Source organism: Papio anubis, unplaced genomic scaffold (assembly GCF_008728515.1).
Source record: "Papio anubis isolate 15944 unplaced genomic scaffold, Panubis1.0 scaffold20, whole genome shotgun sequence".
Lineage (NCBI taxonomy): Eukaryota > Metazoa > Chordata > Mammalia > Primates > Cercopithecidae > Papio > Papio anubis.
In genome coordinates this window covers 184,246-201,326 of record NW_022162022.1, presented here as the reverse complement: position 1 = coordinate 201,326, position 17,081 = coordinate 184,246, and the positions used below count along the sequence as shown (strand labels likewise).

The 17,081-nt window shown below is 39.3% G+C and overlaps 1 protein-coding gene across 1 annotated transcript in view; it reads right to left on the bottom strand.

Annotated features, from left to right (window-relative positions):
* The window catches only part of LOC116272789 (SHC-transforming protein 4), a 142,872-nt gene that overhangs the window by 8,895 nt on the left and 116,896 nt on the right, over positions 1-17,081 (bottom strand). Inside the window, exons 10-11 of the mRNA XM_031661596.1 lie at positions 9,588-9,767; positions 988-1,241 (exon numbers count right to left, since the gene is read on the bottom strand). Coding sequence (XP_031517456.1) covers positions 988-1,241; positions 9,588-9,767 — 434 coding nt within the window. The remainder of the gene's footprint in view (positions 1-987; positions 1,242-9,587; positions 9,768-17,081) is intronic.

The window sequence follows — 17,081 nt, the reverse complement described above, 5'->3', positions numbered from 1 at the left end:
TTCCTGACACTGAGCTATGCTGATGTGGGGAAGGAGTTGATGCAGATAAAGTGAAATTGTTCTTCTTACCTGTTTCAACATGACTGTTTTCAGCTCTATGCTCACCTGAGGTACTACAACTTTTGAAGTGAATTCTGTGGCTCTCATAAAGGTATTTTGGTCGATATAGATTTGTTAATTCTTTGTTTCTGTTGGGGGAATGAGGGCTGGGACTTCCTATTCTGCCATCTTGCTGATGTCACCACTCACATGGGCTTTGATTGCATCATTTGTCTCAAAACTGCCAATGCCTCCCCACTGCCTGGCAAATTAGGCATTTCTGCCCCATATGGATGGCTCTAACGTGCCTTTCCCAGGATAATTTTCTGTCTACAGGCATCCTTTGCTACTGTCATTCATCTTCTCTTGGCTTAATACCATTCTATGACTCTGTCTGCATCTATGGTTCCTTCCCTATACTCCAAATGTCCCTCTTTTGAAATCTTGCCTTCTTTCAAGGTTTGCTTTACATGATGGACCCTAAAAGGAACCTTCTCAGTTTGCCTCAACCAGAACGACCTCTCTGTTCTGAGAAACACCATAATGCTTTGGTTGAACCATTCTTATCTCATTCAGCTTTACATTATAATTATTTAAGCACCTGTTTTATGAAATTATCAGCACTCTGAGAGCAAGGACTATGTATGTGATACTGAACAACAGTCAGTTGCAAATTCCTTTACTTCAATATAGCAGGTATTCATTTAATTCATTGAGTTGAACTGAAAAGGGCAGAAAGAGTCTATCCTCTGCTTGATACTCCAGGGTGGCCTCCTACTCTAACCCCTCCACTACCCTCTAGTTAGCATGTCCTGCTCCAACTGGAAGGTTCCAGAAAAAGCAAACACTTAGCCTTGAGCACTATTCAATACCAGGTTTTGGAAATGATTCAGGTTATGCTTAATAGAACAACATCCTGTGAAACCTCTAATGAGAAGTCAATGATACCTTGCCTTCAGGATCCACCAGAAGAAGATGTTTTGCTTGGCCTCCCTGTAGTCCACTCAGCACATATTGGCCAGGGGAGGTTGCACTCTCTCGAACCAAAAAGTCCCCATCCTTTACCAAGAGGCTCTCTGCCGCCTTCCTGCTCAGCTTGCCATGATAGCATTCTTCACTCCACAGCTGCTGCTTAATGTGTGGCAAAGAATGTGAGCTGGCAGGCTGGGCTGTGGCACCCGGCTGAACAGTTTCTGGTGCCTCTGAAGTCAGAACACAAAGAGAGACATCATCGAGTTACCGCCTCATCCATCCATTCATTCATTTATTCACTCAGCAAATATAACCTGAGGTCCTACTGGGTGCCAGGCATTGCTTAAATAATACTGCTTGGGGAAGAAATGAGATTTTTGTTTTCAGAACTCCCAACAGGCTTTAATTTAATGGTAGATCCAAACATTGCCTTTGGCTTCTGTTACCAGGGAAGCCTTGCCCAGGTGCAGGAGTTTTTCTTTCAGATGGGAAATGGAACAGACCCACGAGAACTGCTTTTATAACTGCAGAGAGAGGCTCTTTATGTCCCAGGGGTTGCATGTTAAAGAGAAAAAAGCTTATGCTGTACCGGGATTACAAATAATTTCTACAATGTTTCCAAACGCTTTGAAAATAGCTATAATAACTTTAGACCATCCCCACTTTTTAGCATTTAGCTCTTGTCCCCCCTTTTTAAAACTGAATTACTAAAGTGTGTCTAGTCATTCTTCTGACCCAAAACTTCAAAACTTTGCTAAACCTCACAGCATTCCTACTGAGGGACCACTTTGTTGTTTGTATCATTCACCTGCCTGGACAAAGAGAGTTGATGAGGTAAAAGAAGACAAATCATCAGGGAGGAATAACCCAAGGCAGCTCCCCAAGGCGCTGCCTACTAAATGTTGTCCAGAGTTGAGAGCACTGGGGATGGGAAGGGACCTCCAATTAGCAGTTTATAGTACTATCCACACTCATAATAGTGGTAATAGTTACTGCGTAGTTCTCATTTATCAAGTATGATAGAAACTGCTAAATGCTTTACATACATTATGTTTTTTAACTCTCACAATTAGACAAGCAAGGAAATGAATCTTTAGAAAGGGTGGCTGGACAGGATGGCTCATGCCTGTTATCCCAGCACTTTGGGAGGCCGAGGCAGGTGGATTACCTGAGCTCAGGAGTTCGAGACCAGCCTGGGAAACATGGTGAAACCCGGTCTCTACAAAAAAAAAAAAAAAAAAAAAAAAAAGCCAGGCATAGTGGCACATGCCTGTAGTCCCAGCTACCTGGGGGGCCGAGGTAAGAGAATCGCTTGAACCAGGGAGGCAGAGGTTGCAATGAGCCAAGATCGCACCACTGCACTCCATCCTGGGTGACAGTGAGACCGTGCCTCAAACAAACAAAAAGGAAGGTTCAGGGACTTAAATTTACACTGCTAATAGTTGTAGATCTGAAATTTGAAACAAGGTCATCTGACTCCAAAGCCTAGATTCTTAATTACTAAACTCTAAGGCCCTTGCCTTGGATGTGAAAATCTTTCTTTTAGTAGAATCTAGCCACTTTACTTCAGTAGTATCCACAAAGATCCCTTATTTGGGTCAGCCTTCAGCATCTCCAAAAGTAATAACGTAAAACTCTTATGTCTGAAACCAGGTTCTTATGTCTGAAACTTGCGTGTTTAATAAGGCAAATTTACCAGGAAAATAATCATAGAAACTAGATTTTGTTTTGTTTTTAAACGCAAAGGGTCTTTTAAATAGAAACCAGTCTTTATCTTCATAAACTCAAAGAAGTGTTTATATGTCCTTAGGTAAGGGTCTTGCAAATGAGAAATTCTCTTGACTATGAGTTTGTATGAGTACAATTTACACATGATCATCCCATGAAGTCACTGGTGTAGGCAACCAGTGTCCTGTAGTCGTAATTCAATTCTATCAATACATTACAGTTTTGTCCCTACTTGAGGGCTTCTTTCTGCACACTGTTATAATGCAGCATTCACAAACAGATCTTTTAAAAAGTATCATTCATCTAAATCTAATGGCTGGAAACATTCTCTTCTACAATCAAATATTTCTATTGTTGCCAGAAATAGCCTGACAAAATGTATGCAGATTTGATGAATAATACTTGTAACTGGCCTTAGTGCTGCCTGCTTTCAGGCACAATGGATAACTTCTAATGAGTCGCTATATGTGTGTTTGTGTGTGTGAAAAAGCGTGTGAGTGTGGGAGGAATGCATGCACACATTGTGTGTGGGTATACACATCTTAATGCGTGATGGCTTTGGTTTATTCTGAGATTATGGTGAAGAGCTTTTGGACAAAGACAAAACAATAGAAAAACAGACATTATATCATCTTGAAAAGAGGCAACGGATCATGGGCCAACCAGAGGAAATGGACAATGTTTTCCTAACAGTTTCCCAAATTAGCAGAAGGACAAGGTACTCCACTGGGAGATTTCAATCATCCAAACATTTGCGGAAAATCTGATTCTGCCAGAATAGATGACAATTTGTTTACTTTGTTTCATTTTAAGAGTTACACATACTAGCTTTTTAAAATCTAGCAAAGAGAAAAACAAATAAAATTAATTACCTATGGTCTCATCACTAAATAAAACTGCTCTTAACACTGTGGTACATTATCCATTATCTTGCTCCTTTTCTAATGCATAAGTTGACATTGACAATAATACTTATAATCTAAATATGGTTATTTATATATAATTTATGTATAATATTTAATAAATTGTTGAATTGATATAATCATATTTTCTCAGAAGGAGTAGTGAAGGTTAAGGAAGTAATAAGGAAGGCCAATCTAGATTTAACTGAAACCATAAAAAAGTGATAGGAATTATGAAACAAAGTAAATCATATCATCTTGGAGTTCCCATTGGCACTTAAAGACATATTGTTCACAATCAGACCTTAAAGAAAGCACAGTATAGATATGGCTATCCACATCCAAGTGGATCCAACGGGCAAAACCTCTAAAAGGGAAAATATGGTTTAAGGAAGAGAAAAAAATCTAACATGCAAAATCTGGATTAAATAATTGAAAGTAATCTCAATGAGAAAGAAAGGATGAGACATTTAAAGAAACCAATATGAACTGTAAAGATGGCACACTGATGAATCCCATTGTTAAAAAGCACCTGTAAAACAATTTTTATAGTATTAATTATTATTTTAGCAAAGCACTGGAAAAATTGGTATGTCCTTCAATAAGGTACTGATTACGTAAATCATGATGCACTCATACAATACTATAGAGCAAGTTAAAATAGTGAAGATCGTGTGCTTATATAGACAAATTTCTAAAATAAAGAGTAAAATAAGGAGGTATACAAGGGGATTATTATAACTGAGAGCTGAAACAAGAAAGTGGAACGTTGTCTTGTTTGACATCAGCTGAGAATGTGCATATTGGGTGACTGAAAATTTTTGTTGCTCCGTGCATGGCCACACATGACACAAAAGGACCATGAGTATTGATTTTGGACTTACAACTAAATTTTAGCAAGTAAGCTAATTCTCAAATATGGAATCTGTGAATAATGATAATTGACTATACCGTTTATTAGTATGGATTATTGGGTGTATGAAAACTCTAAAATAAAAATGTATTTGCATTGAGAGGAAAAATATGTTCATTTACACAAAGTATCTGAAAATTTGGTAGAAAAAGATGTTAACATGAAATGTTAAGCATAAATGAGAGAGAGGTTCAGATAGTACCCAGATAAAAATTATTTGTAATGTAAAGAAAGAATTAAATGTCTGTTAGACACGTTACTAGGGCGTAGCAATTAGTATATAGTAATTAAGATGCTGGTTGAGAAAAGGCAAGGGGCCTAATAGAAAAAACATAATAAAGATCCCAGAAACAAATTCACATATATATGAAGAGTTTGATATAATAGAAAGTAGCATCAGGGAAAAGAGGAGACTACTCAATCAATAGTGTTTGGAAAATTGACAAACATGGATAAAATTAAGTTAGATCTCCAACTTCACATAATCTATAAAGGTCAAGGGGAATAAATATTTTATTGTGAAAATAAAACGATGAAGCCAATATTTTAAAAAATAGATGTTGGATAAAAAAGCGAAAATTTAATCCAAAGCAAGTAGAATGAAAACATAATCAAGATAAAATGGAAATCAATGAAATAGAAAACAAAAAACAACAGAGAAAATTAAACCCAAACCTGGGCACACTGGAAAGATCCATAAAATTAATAAACCTGAAAGAGGACTGATCAAGTAAAAAGGAGAAAATTACCAATAACAGGAAAGAGAGAATGGATATCACTATGGATGTTTTGGGCAATAAAAAGACAATAGAGAAATATTGTGGAAATCTTCATACAGAACTGCCTCTAAGCCAATAAAATGGAATGCTGCTAAGTTTTCAAGGAAACTACATTGCCAAATAAATCACAATCCCTTCTTGTCCACGGCTTCTGGCCCCTGAAGCAAACTCTAATCTCTCATGACCACAGTGGGAAATAGGCTGTAAAAGTGGCAAAGCCCCCGAGAAAGGCACATTCTCCAATATCTACTTTAAGTGTGCACGTGGAGAATAATGGCAGGAACAACCCAGATGGCATGGTCTGGGTCCACAGATGACAGTGGACACCAAAAGTCCTCTCATAAAGCCAAACCAGTACCCAAGCAAATCGCTTTCTCCACTTCCAGCTCAGTCTTCAGAACTCTGGCCTGGCCAGATTTGGTCATCGCTGTGGACCAGTGGCTGCTGTCCCATGCTGTTGCATTCCTCCCTTTTGAGAATGTGAGTTTCTACTGCTATTATCTTATTCCTATTCCCCCATTAATTTGGGGTATGGAGGGTGGCAGACAACTGGGCAGATAATAAGGATCTTCATCTAATCTTAGATGCTGTAATTGTATAAGTACTTGCAATGTCTTCCTTGGGGAGAGGGCAAATATGTTTTATGTGAAAAGAAAAGCTCACGAATATTTGAGTGGCAGATAGGTGTACTGTGGCAGAGACAGTTAGTCATCTACCAATATCTATCCTCCCTTTCATTACATCACAGAACTCCTAAGTTTAGCTAGGCACCCAGCTAGAGTAATTTTTCTAGCCTTCCTTGCAGCTAGGTGTGGCCACATGTCTATGGTCTGCCAATGGCAGGTAAAAAGAAATGATGTCTGCCTCTTCTGGTCATGTCCTTTAAAGAAATATATATGTGCTCCTCTTGCTTTTCTCCTTTCCCACTAGCTGCATGCAAATGTGATGATGAGGGCCCAAGCAGCCACTTTGGACCAGAGATGGAAGCCAGATGTTGAGAATGACAAAGCTCTCCTACCAATCCCATGGCACCAATCTTTGAGCTTTTTGGTAAAATAAATAAATGTCAGCCCTTTTTACACTACAGCATTTGGTGGGGGCGGTATTTGTTATGGCAACTGAGACAGAAACTAACAATAAATCAAAATAAAAACTAGTACCGGAACTCATGGTATCTTTGTGCCACGTTTGGTGAGACTGTGTCGGAACCTTTTTTCTGTTCGTAGTGTGACAGGATGAACTGAGGAGCCCTATGAGCATGCCTGAGAGATATTTAGTAACTCTGGATTTGTTTTTGTTTGGTTTGGTTATACTGAATTATCAAAAGCTTTTTTTTCCGGCTAAGGGAGGCTAAATATGTCTAAAGAAGCTAAAGAGGATTTTCGAGGGAGGAAGGAAGAAAACAGAAGGATCCATTATGGGGGAAGGTTAAAGGTGAAGTTAAGACATTTTATTAAAAAAGTATGTATAAAGCTATCCCCACTCCATCTCTTTATTACTAGACAGGCGCTTTAACCAGGTAAGCCATGAAGCCTCACTCCATCTCTTTATTAAATGTTCTTAAATCAACATAATTTAAGGTTTTGGAGTGGATTTGTTTTGGAGGGAGCAATGTTGAATTTAATCTCAAGAGGGCAGCAAGGAGCCCAGAAGGGCTATGGTACATTAAATCCTAACAGGAAATAAAGAGGGAGAGCGTACCAAAGGCCTAAATTATTCAATATGTTGCCACCAAAGCAGGAAAAGGGAGAAAGGTGGGGGAAAAAAGGCTAGAGTCAGAGAAAATACATTTTAACATTACAATTTTGGACAAGGCAGACTTTATTTATTTTCAATGAATGACAGGAATTTTGTTATGTATTAATTTTGCCATTTCATATTATTGAATGGCCTATGACAAAAGGCAAAGTTCCTTTGCTTGGATTATGAATAATTTTAACTTTGGAGACTAAATTATAAAGGAACTGGAGTTGTGAATCAAAGAATATTCCAAATCACGTAATTTGGGCCACCCACTAAATAAGTTCTCTGATAATATGTGTGGCTCTGAAAAGTCCATGAAATGAAAAGTATCAAGAATATGCTCTTATAAAATCTAAGGTCCAGAAAGGATTTTTTTCCAAAAAGTTGTAACAAACATTACCTATCCACATAGGACATTGCCCATTGCACAGATGAGTAAGCTTAACAGCAAAAATCTAAATTTGTTTCACATCTCATCACCCGCCACATAAGATGTCCTCTGTGGTAGCCACGGAGATGCACTACCCAAATCTCCCTTCAAGGAAGCACCATTGCCCCAGGTGTCAGCAGTCAGCCTGCAGCTAACCAGCCCTTCTGGCTCTGCCTCAGCTGCCAGGGTTTGACCTTCCTGGTGTGGCCCACATCCCAAGACTGAGATAAATGGGGCTATATAGGGCCAGCCATTTGGGCCCAATGTAGGACAACTCTGACAGACCACATGGGCTTTTTGGTGTTGGCCGAGGCTTTGTCAGTCCTGCGTTGTAGTCCCATCTCCCATTCCGGCCAATCCTACTTCCTCTCCATTGCTTCCTGATATTGATCATGTTACAGACCCTGCTGCCAAGCTTCATCTTAGCATCTGCTTCCAGCGAATCCAGCTTGGTTGGATAGGGTGTCAGGAGTGATCTTAGAAAGTCAGCATAAAGAGGGGCCACTTGTCACCTGGCTGACAATGAGGACCCCTGGTTCTTCATCTAGACAGTTAAGACGGTCTGCTGAGGTCCAGGCTCAACAAAATCTTTTCAATTTTGTCTGGCATTGCAGCCACACTAGCTGGAAAGCTGTCTTTGGAAGTTCTGGAGAAATCTCCTGGACTATTAAAAGGATCTTCTCAGTGACTGGTTCAAACCAAATTTGACAGCATGCCAATCTCTGAACACAACAAGCTTCAATATTTTATGAAAAGCATTTTTTGTTTGTTTATTTTTCCATTGATTATAGACTTTTGGCTTGTTTTATTTTTACTTATGTTCCTGTTTATGCATTTACCCCTGATAGTAATTTGACAGGAAAGATGTTTGTCTTATTGTGTTTTACCCACAGTACGTGGGTGAAGAAAGAAGCCAACTTATTTTAGTGCTTTATAGATGACTTATTAAGGGGTTTTGAAATGAATAAAATTAATGCTATCCCTAACAGAAACAGTAGCCACTGTGATTCATGCAAATAAACAAATTCAAAATTATCTCCCGGCCTTGACAGCCCTTCTTTCAGCAAAAGTACACAGCAGAAATCAAAAGTTGGAAGTAAATTTAAAGTATTTGAAAGGATTATTCAAAAATCAACATTTCCAAACCTTGAAACCCTAAACAACTCCACAAAGCTCTAATCAATATTAACTGTGGTGAAGGATATAGGTAAAGAAAGATAACTCAACACCTGAAAATGAGACCAAGAAAACAGCCTCCTTGAAATGCGAGATAGTACAATTAGTTAAACAGTAACCCTCAAAAAGATAAATTCAAGGCCGGGCATGGTGGTGCCTGTAATCCCAATGCTTTGAGAGGCTGAGGCAGGCAGATGGCTTGGGCCCAGGAGTTTGAGACCAGCCTGGGCAAACATGATGATACCCTGTCTTTACAAAAAATACAAAAATTAGCTGGGCATGGTGTTGTGTGCCTGTAGTCCCAGCTGCTCCAGAGGTTGAGATGAGAGGATCGCTTGAGCTCAGGAGGCAGAGGTTGCAGTGACCTGTGATCGTGCCATTGTACCCCAGCCTGGGTGACAGAGTCAGACCCTGCCTCAAAAAAAAAAAAAAAAAAAAGAAGATAAATTCAAATCCTAATCCTAATCCCTGGTACCTGTGAACATGACCTAATTTGGCAAAAGGGTCTTTACAGATGTAATTAAATTAACAATCTTGAGATGAGATTAGTCTCATCTCATCCAATCATTTCATCTCCTCCTAAATCCAGTGACTGTTGTCCTGTAACAGGAAGAAAAGGGAGATGAAGAAATAGAGACACAGGGGCAGTCAATATGAAGACAGTTGCAGAGATTAGAGTGATGTGTCTACAAGCCAAGGAACATCATGAATTGCCAGTAGCCACCAGAAGCTAGGAGAGATGCATAAAATGGATTCTCCTCCAGAGGTCCCGGAAGGAACCAACCAGGCTGACACTTTGATTATGGACTTCTGGCCTCCAGAACTGAGAAAGAATAAATTTCTGTTTGTGGTAATTTGTTACAACAGCCCTAAGAAATGAATACAGACAGTGAGTAGCTACTTACTTCCGCAGTGCCAAGGGCTCCCCAGTGGTTGGGCTGAGCTTTGATTTCCAGCAGAGCCAAGTGTACTTTGAAGAGCCTGTGTATTAATGTAGCAGGGGTCATCAAAGAGATCTACTCGGCACGTGTGCTTCAATAATGAGGTATCTCGCTGGGACTGCACCCCTCTTGGATGGACATTACCTGTAGTGATTAGTAGTGATCAATACATTATGTTTTTTGCTTTGTAAATAGTAAATAGAATCATGTTTGAGTCTAGAATTCATAGAAACCTAAAGGCCATGCCCCACCCTATACAATGATTGAATATTAACTTTTAGGTTTGACCTGGAAAATCAAAAGAAGCACCAGTCTCTGAGAGAAAGCCACCCTCTCACTGGGCTTCTTTCCCCTCTCGGACCCAGCCCCCAGCCAACCAAGTACATCAACAGCAGACAGAAGACAAGCAAGAAGATCTAAAGAGGACTGACCGGCCATGGAAGAAAGACGGCTGATAGTCTCAGCAAACAGCATAAACCCACACTCAACACTGCTCAGAGGGGTTGCCCAGGAATCAGGAAAACACACATGTCATATTGAACTTGAATATCTATAATTAAACTCCTTTTCAAAACTGATTAATTTTAAATCCTTATTTCCTGTGAACTAAATTAATTTATAAATAAGAAGTAAATGAATGAACACAATAAAATTCTTAAGAGTAGGAAGTCTGGCTTCTTTCTATGCTCAAAGTTTGCTCTTGCCAACCTCAGCCTTGCACCAATTGCTGATGTTTAATTCTGTTATTCAATGAAAAGAACTCAAGCCTCAGGTTATCTCCTCCTCCTCTATTAATCTGTCCTCTCCCCTTCCATACTATTCTACACATTGTAGCTCAAATAATCTTTTGAAAACTGCAAATCTGGTCATATTTCTCAGAAGTTTCATATACCTCTTCAATTGCTTCCCACGCTCTTTAACAAGCTGTAGGCCCTGCTGTGTCTACCCAGCTACCCTTCTTCCTCTCTCCTCCCCAGCCTCTGCCTGGGATCACACTGGCTTTCCTGCAGTATGATCTCACATCGAAAGGCTGTCTCCTCTAATTAACATGTTCTTCTCTCCTTTTCTCCATCACCGTCATCCTTCAGATGTTAACTTAAACATCTCTATCTTTAGGAAGGCCTTCCCTGACCTTCCAGACCAGACTAGATCTCTGCTTTCCTAGCAGTTTTCACTAGACCTCTGATATGGTTTGGCTGTGTCCCCACCCAAATCTCATCTTGAATTGTAATAATCTTCATGTGTCAAGGGCAGGGTCAGATGGAGATAACTGAATCATGGGGGCAGTTTTACCTATACTGTTCTCCTCCTACTAAATGAGTCTCAGATCTGATGGTTTTACAAATGGGAGTTCTCCTGCACAAGATCTTTTGCATGCTGCCAAGTAAGATGTGCCTTTGCTTCTCCTTTGCCTTCTGCCATGACTGTGAGGCCTCTGCAGCCATGTGGAACTGTGAGTCCATTAAACCTCTTTCCTTTATAAATTACCCAGTCTTGGGTATGTCTTTATTAGCAGCATAAGACCGGATGAATACAACCTCCAAAGTCCGTATCATGTGAGTAATTCATTCTATTATTTAAGTTCTATTCTATTATTTAGTTAAACAGAATATGTGCCAGCCATATAGCTAGCCAGCTGTGCTCAGGGTCATCATGAGGCTGCACCTGAACTAGTGACATTCCTTTGCCATAATGAAAGACAACATTAGTCCTTCTATTGCTTTAGTCATTAAACCTTTTCAGTGTGGTCCAAGGACCAACCACATACTGAATTTCACATCAGGGTGAATAATGCTATGATACTTGTAACTCATAGTATGGAAACTAAGAATACACCAAGATGGAAACTAAGAATACACCAAGCAGGAGAAGCCCAGTCAGAAGTCTGCAGTCTTACCACCTGCTTCTCCTTTACTCCTTGTCTGTCAGCTGTGACATGTCATCTTGAAATGTGCCATGCTCTGTATGTGGGGTATCCTAAAACAAGAGTGAGGTTTCTACAAAGGGAGGAGTTGACAGGGTGCCTCATTCGTTTTGTACATTTTGCACATATAAGACAGTTTCCATTTGCTTAAGTGGATTTATAAGTTATATTATCTAGTTTAAACTAAACTTGCTTTTACAAATGGAAAGCGGCTAAAAAATTACTGCAAAGAAATGAAGGATTAAGGATAATTCTTTTAGTACAAGCTCCTCCTTAGCTGCATTATGAGCTTATAAACAAGAATGATCTAATCAGATCAGAGCTTTGGCACCTCAAATGTTCAAATTATCAGCAATTAAATCTATTTTCTTTTTCAATAAATGCTCTAAATGCATACTAGACCTTGAGATATTATCTAATGATAGCATCCAGCTGTTGTAATTAGCAAGTCTTGGTAAAAAATGTTCATTTATCATCTACTCTAACTTTAAATTTTCCTATATTTGTGTGTTTTATGATATATGCATATTAATATATTAGCACATGTGTATACAACTTATACATTATTAAATAACCATTTATGTAGGAATGCCTGTTCATAAAAATTTACTGAAAGTGAAATAAAATCTAAAGTGCTTGAAAGTGGCTAAGTCAGTTTTGTTTTTTTTTTTAAGTTAACATCTCACCCTGTCACCCAGGCTTCAGTGTATTGGTGCAATCACAGCTTACTGCAGCCTCGAACTCCTAGGTTAAAGTGATCCTCCCACCTCAGCCTCCAGAGTCACTGCAATTACAGGTGTGAGCTACCGGGCCTGGCTAGAGGTCAGCTTTTAAATTTCATATGGACCTGAGTTCAAATCCCTGTGGTATCTCTTACTATCTGAGTGGTCTGGGATGAGTTAATTAACCTAAGACTCAGTTTTCATATCTGTAAAGTGTGGGTGCCTGGCTTAAAATACTGTTGTGAGGACTAAGTGAAATAATGTTGGTGAGACACTGAGCATAGTGCCTGCCTTATAGCAGGTATTCGATAAATAGTTCCCACGGATGCTCAGTTATTATTTAGTCATTGATGCTGGGCCTCCATACATGATGCTTATCTGTTACTGCAATATCCTCCCCCTCCTTTTCTTTACCTAATTCTTATTTATCCTTTAAGATTCTGCTCTGAAACCATCTTTTTCAGGAAGCCTTCCCCTGAATCCTTCCCTCCCCAAGGTCGGGAATGGTGCCACTTCATGATATACTGCAAGAATCTGTTTACTTCTGTCTTCCCCTTGAGACTGCAAATTCCTCGTGTCCTTGAGGAAAGACTAGAACCCATCTAGTCTGTGTATCTTCTGCACCTTCAGTGCTTGGGATGAAGCACGTGCTCAAAAGAAAAATGTTTATCAGCTAACTGGACAAATGACTGCATGTCTATCCAATCTTCCTTTGTTGGCATATTTAACCCCACCACATTTTGAAGACTCTGGATCAACCCATAGCACAGGGTGATAACGCATCTGCCCCTCACAAAGCATTAGCCTGAGCTAACCACATCAATTGTACCATCCCGTAGGATGACACCAAAAGCATCAGTGTTTATGTCCAGCCTCTCTTGAAAACTGCCACCTGTAAGTGCACAATAGCGTACTGAAAAAAAAAAAGAAACTGCCATCCGTTTCTTTTTCATATGTGCCATCATATTTAAGTTGGTAATGTTGCCTTAAATTAAAAAAAAAAAAAAGCCCACCCCAGATCCAAATTTAAAATCATTCTAGGCTGAAGTGTATGGTTCACGAGGGCTTAGACACACGTGCCAGCTAGTATGCTTTCCAAAAGTTCTTTGTGCCAAGTGTTACTCCAAGACCCTATCCAACTTTCCTAAGAGAAGATTTGTAGAGGAAAATAAATATATACAAAGTGTATACACTGTAAGTAACAACATTTTAAAGTGTAAGCCCTTAGGGTTTGTGGGAACTTAATGTCTTTTTGATTAAAAATATCAACATTTCAATTTTAACTGGAAGGTCAGGGAAACATTATTCTATTTTGCTAATTATTGTTTTCCATGAGGGATTTTTTCCACAAGTATGAAGGATAAGGATCTTTTCTATGTCTAGTGATACACAGAATTAACTCTTTCAACAACCAGAGGCTACTGCAGTATTTATAATACACTGGAATTCACGTTTGAAGTCAATATTTGAATAAATGAATCTCTTGGGAGGTTACTGAAAATTTTTCTATAGGTATCTCTCAAATGCCTATATATGAATCTCTGGGAAAAGCCACAAAAACTACATATTTGCTATTCTGGCAACTGTTCTTAAATTACTCATTGGTAAAGAATTTCGGATTACTTTAAAAACACATGCCCAAGTAGGCCAAGTGCAGTGGGTCACGCCTGTAAATCCAGCACTTTGGGAGGCCAAGGCGGGCGGATCACCTGAGGTTGGGAGTTCGAGACACCCCATCTCTACTAAAAACACAAAATTAGCCGGGCATGGTGGCGCATGCCTGTAATCCCAGCTACTCGGGAGGCTGAGGCACGAGATCGCTTGGACCCGGGAGGCAGAGGTTGCAGTGAGCCGAGATGGAGCCATTGCACTCCAGCCCGGGCGACAACAGGGGAATTCCGTCGAAAAAGAAAACAAAAAACAAACAAACAAAAAAACATGCCCAAGTAATCACAGACAGGTCTCAAGGTAGGATTACCTGATTTATAGGTGCCTAGGGATAAAATGACACTGCAGTAGGAAAATCCCTCCTGCCATAGTAGGAGGGAGACCTTACATGTCATGGCCACTGGGACATGGGTTGAGTCCTTCTATCCCACCATGGTTTTACTAGTTAAGGTTTGGAGAGATAGCCTCTGAGCATTCTGGTTCCTCACTGGAACTCAGAAATGGCTTTTTTATGGAAACGATGTTGTAATTCAGTGATTTACGGGGGAGCAAAGTATCTAGGTGAGGGACTTCTCTTAACTGCAAACACCATCTCACCTCCTCAAGATTCTGAAGTTCCCCGTTACAATCATTATCTTAGAGCCACCATTAAGAAAAGTAGTATGCAATAGAACTTTCTATTGTTTTATCTGTCACTACAAAATATACATTTAAGCTTCAATATAGGCAAACCAGAATAGTAGAATATAGTACACTTGTCTAAGAGTCAACCATCATGGCTAGGATTAATTCTATAAAAATATATCCCAGGCTCCAAACAAACTTTTATTAAAGTTTGTTAATGTGTTTGGATCTTCTCATAGTGGCTTAGGGAAATATATATGCAAATAAGAATAAGGGGTTATATTGTTTGTTGGTATAAAGAAGAAAAAAAACTAAGACAATCTGAAACAATAAATTAAATTATATGGCAAGACTACACTTACAAAAAGAAAAATCTTGAATAAACGTGGAAATACTTTCAAATCCATTAATTCCTTCATAAATTTATGTTTTTGGAGATGGGTGTTTTAATAATTTTTTTTTAATTAATCAAGTTGAGAACTCTTGGGGGAAAAAAGAAGGGAAGCCATGTCCCCTTTTTCTTGTGGTAGTATTGTGATTTAGCCCATTCAACATAATTTTAGAAATGTCCATTTCTAGACTTTCATTCGTGAGTTCCCTTCAGAAGCTGGGTTATTGAGGACAGGACGGATGTGGCTATGCTGACTATTTAATGGAGAGGAGGGAAACAAGCTGGGAAGGGAGGTGTTTGGGCAGGACTGAACATTATGAAGATCCTTAGGACACTGCTGTAGGTTCGACACTCATCCTTCTCTCTTTACTCCTGAGCTCTCTCTCTGTCCCAGTGATCTGGGAACTGGTCTTGGCATGCTTAGTTCTGGTGTCCATTTACTTTTTTTTTCTCTCTCTCTCTCTCTCTTTCCCCTGCTCTCTCTTCCTCTCTCCCTATGTCCCTTTCCTACTTGCTTCCTACCTCCCTCTCTGTGCCTGGATAATTCCCACTCATCCTTCAGGCCTTGGTTTGATTGTCACTTCCTTAGAGAGAGCCTCTACAGCCCCCCAGATTAAGTTAGGTTTTCCCATTATTTCTTCCCATAGCATCTTGGGCTTTGAAGCACTCATCATACTTGTAGGCATTTGTTTAAGGTGTATCTTCCTGGCTAAACTGCAAACTACAAGAGTGCCAGTTGTGTCTCTAGCTCTAGCACCTAGCACAGTGCCTGACCCTTGGGAAGTCCTCAATAAGTAGTCATTAAATAAAGAGTTGAATAAATTAAGAATATATGCATGAGATAAAATAGGACACGGAGGTATTTCCAAGTGAGCTTCAGTACAGGGGAGAACATGGTTGCAATACCACAAGGCATGCGTGATACATTCCTGACTATTAAATCCTTAGGTTAAGAACCTCCAGGATGAGGGAAAGGAGAGAGGAAGGAAGTATGGCTGCCAGAGAGCATAACTTTTAAGAGATTCATACTTACCATTAATTTAATTTGTTTCGTAATGTTATTAAAGATTGGTTTGGAATTTTAAATAACTTTAAAGAATGGCATGGAATTTTAATTTCTATCATAAGAAGGCATGCTTTTACAGAACTTAAAATACTGCCTTAGCCCTGGCATGGTGGCTCACGCCTGTGATCCCAGCACTTTGGGAGGCCAAAGGAGGCGGATCACTTGAGGTCAGGAGTTTGAAACCAGGCTGACCAACATGGCGAAACCCCATTTCTACTAAAAATACAAAAATTAGCTGGGTATGGTGGCGGGTGCCTGTAATCTCAGCTACTCAGGAGGCCGAGGCAGAAGAATTGCTTGAACCCGGGAGGCTGAGGTTGCAGTGAGCTGAGATTGCGCCATTGCACTCCAGCCTGAGCCACAGAGTGAGACTCTGTCTCAAAAAAATAAATAAATAAAGATAAAATAAAATAAAATAAAATAAAATAAAATGCTGCCTTAGTTCACTACTCTGTTTACAAGATAGAGGAAGGTGGTAATCATACCTATACCAGAAAGAATAAATCTTCATATATCCTTCATGATATAAAAATAATAAAATTAATATATTACATTGGTGTAATTCCATAAGAAATAAAAAAGTATCCTTGGAAGTGACTGTCTTGTAGATGGCAAGTTACTGCTAATTTAGTTTGAGTTCTTAAATATGGTTATCCATCTCTATTCTCCACTGCATTATTTACACAGTTCAGTCATCTCTCCCTCTAAAACTGTAAAACTTTCCTTCCTGAAGAAATAAATATGATCAACAACTAACAGGAATTAAAATGACTAACTCACAGTGTAATTTGTTTTAATTAAAATATATTTCCAATCTGATAGTTGATGCTGTGGAAATGTTTTGTCCAACATCAATGATCACATGCAGTAATAAAACATTTAATACTCTGGCAAATATGGGGTGGACAAGCTCCTAATTGAGACTCTCACATTTCAGACATCCTTTCGTTCCCTGTACCATGCCAGAATAAAGGTTTTATCTTAATCCTAAAGGATCTGACAGGCATCAATTTTCACATTAGCTTACTCCTGATCTTTGAAGTAGAACTCCCTTGGGTTTCGA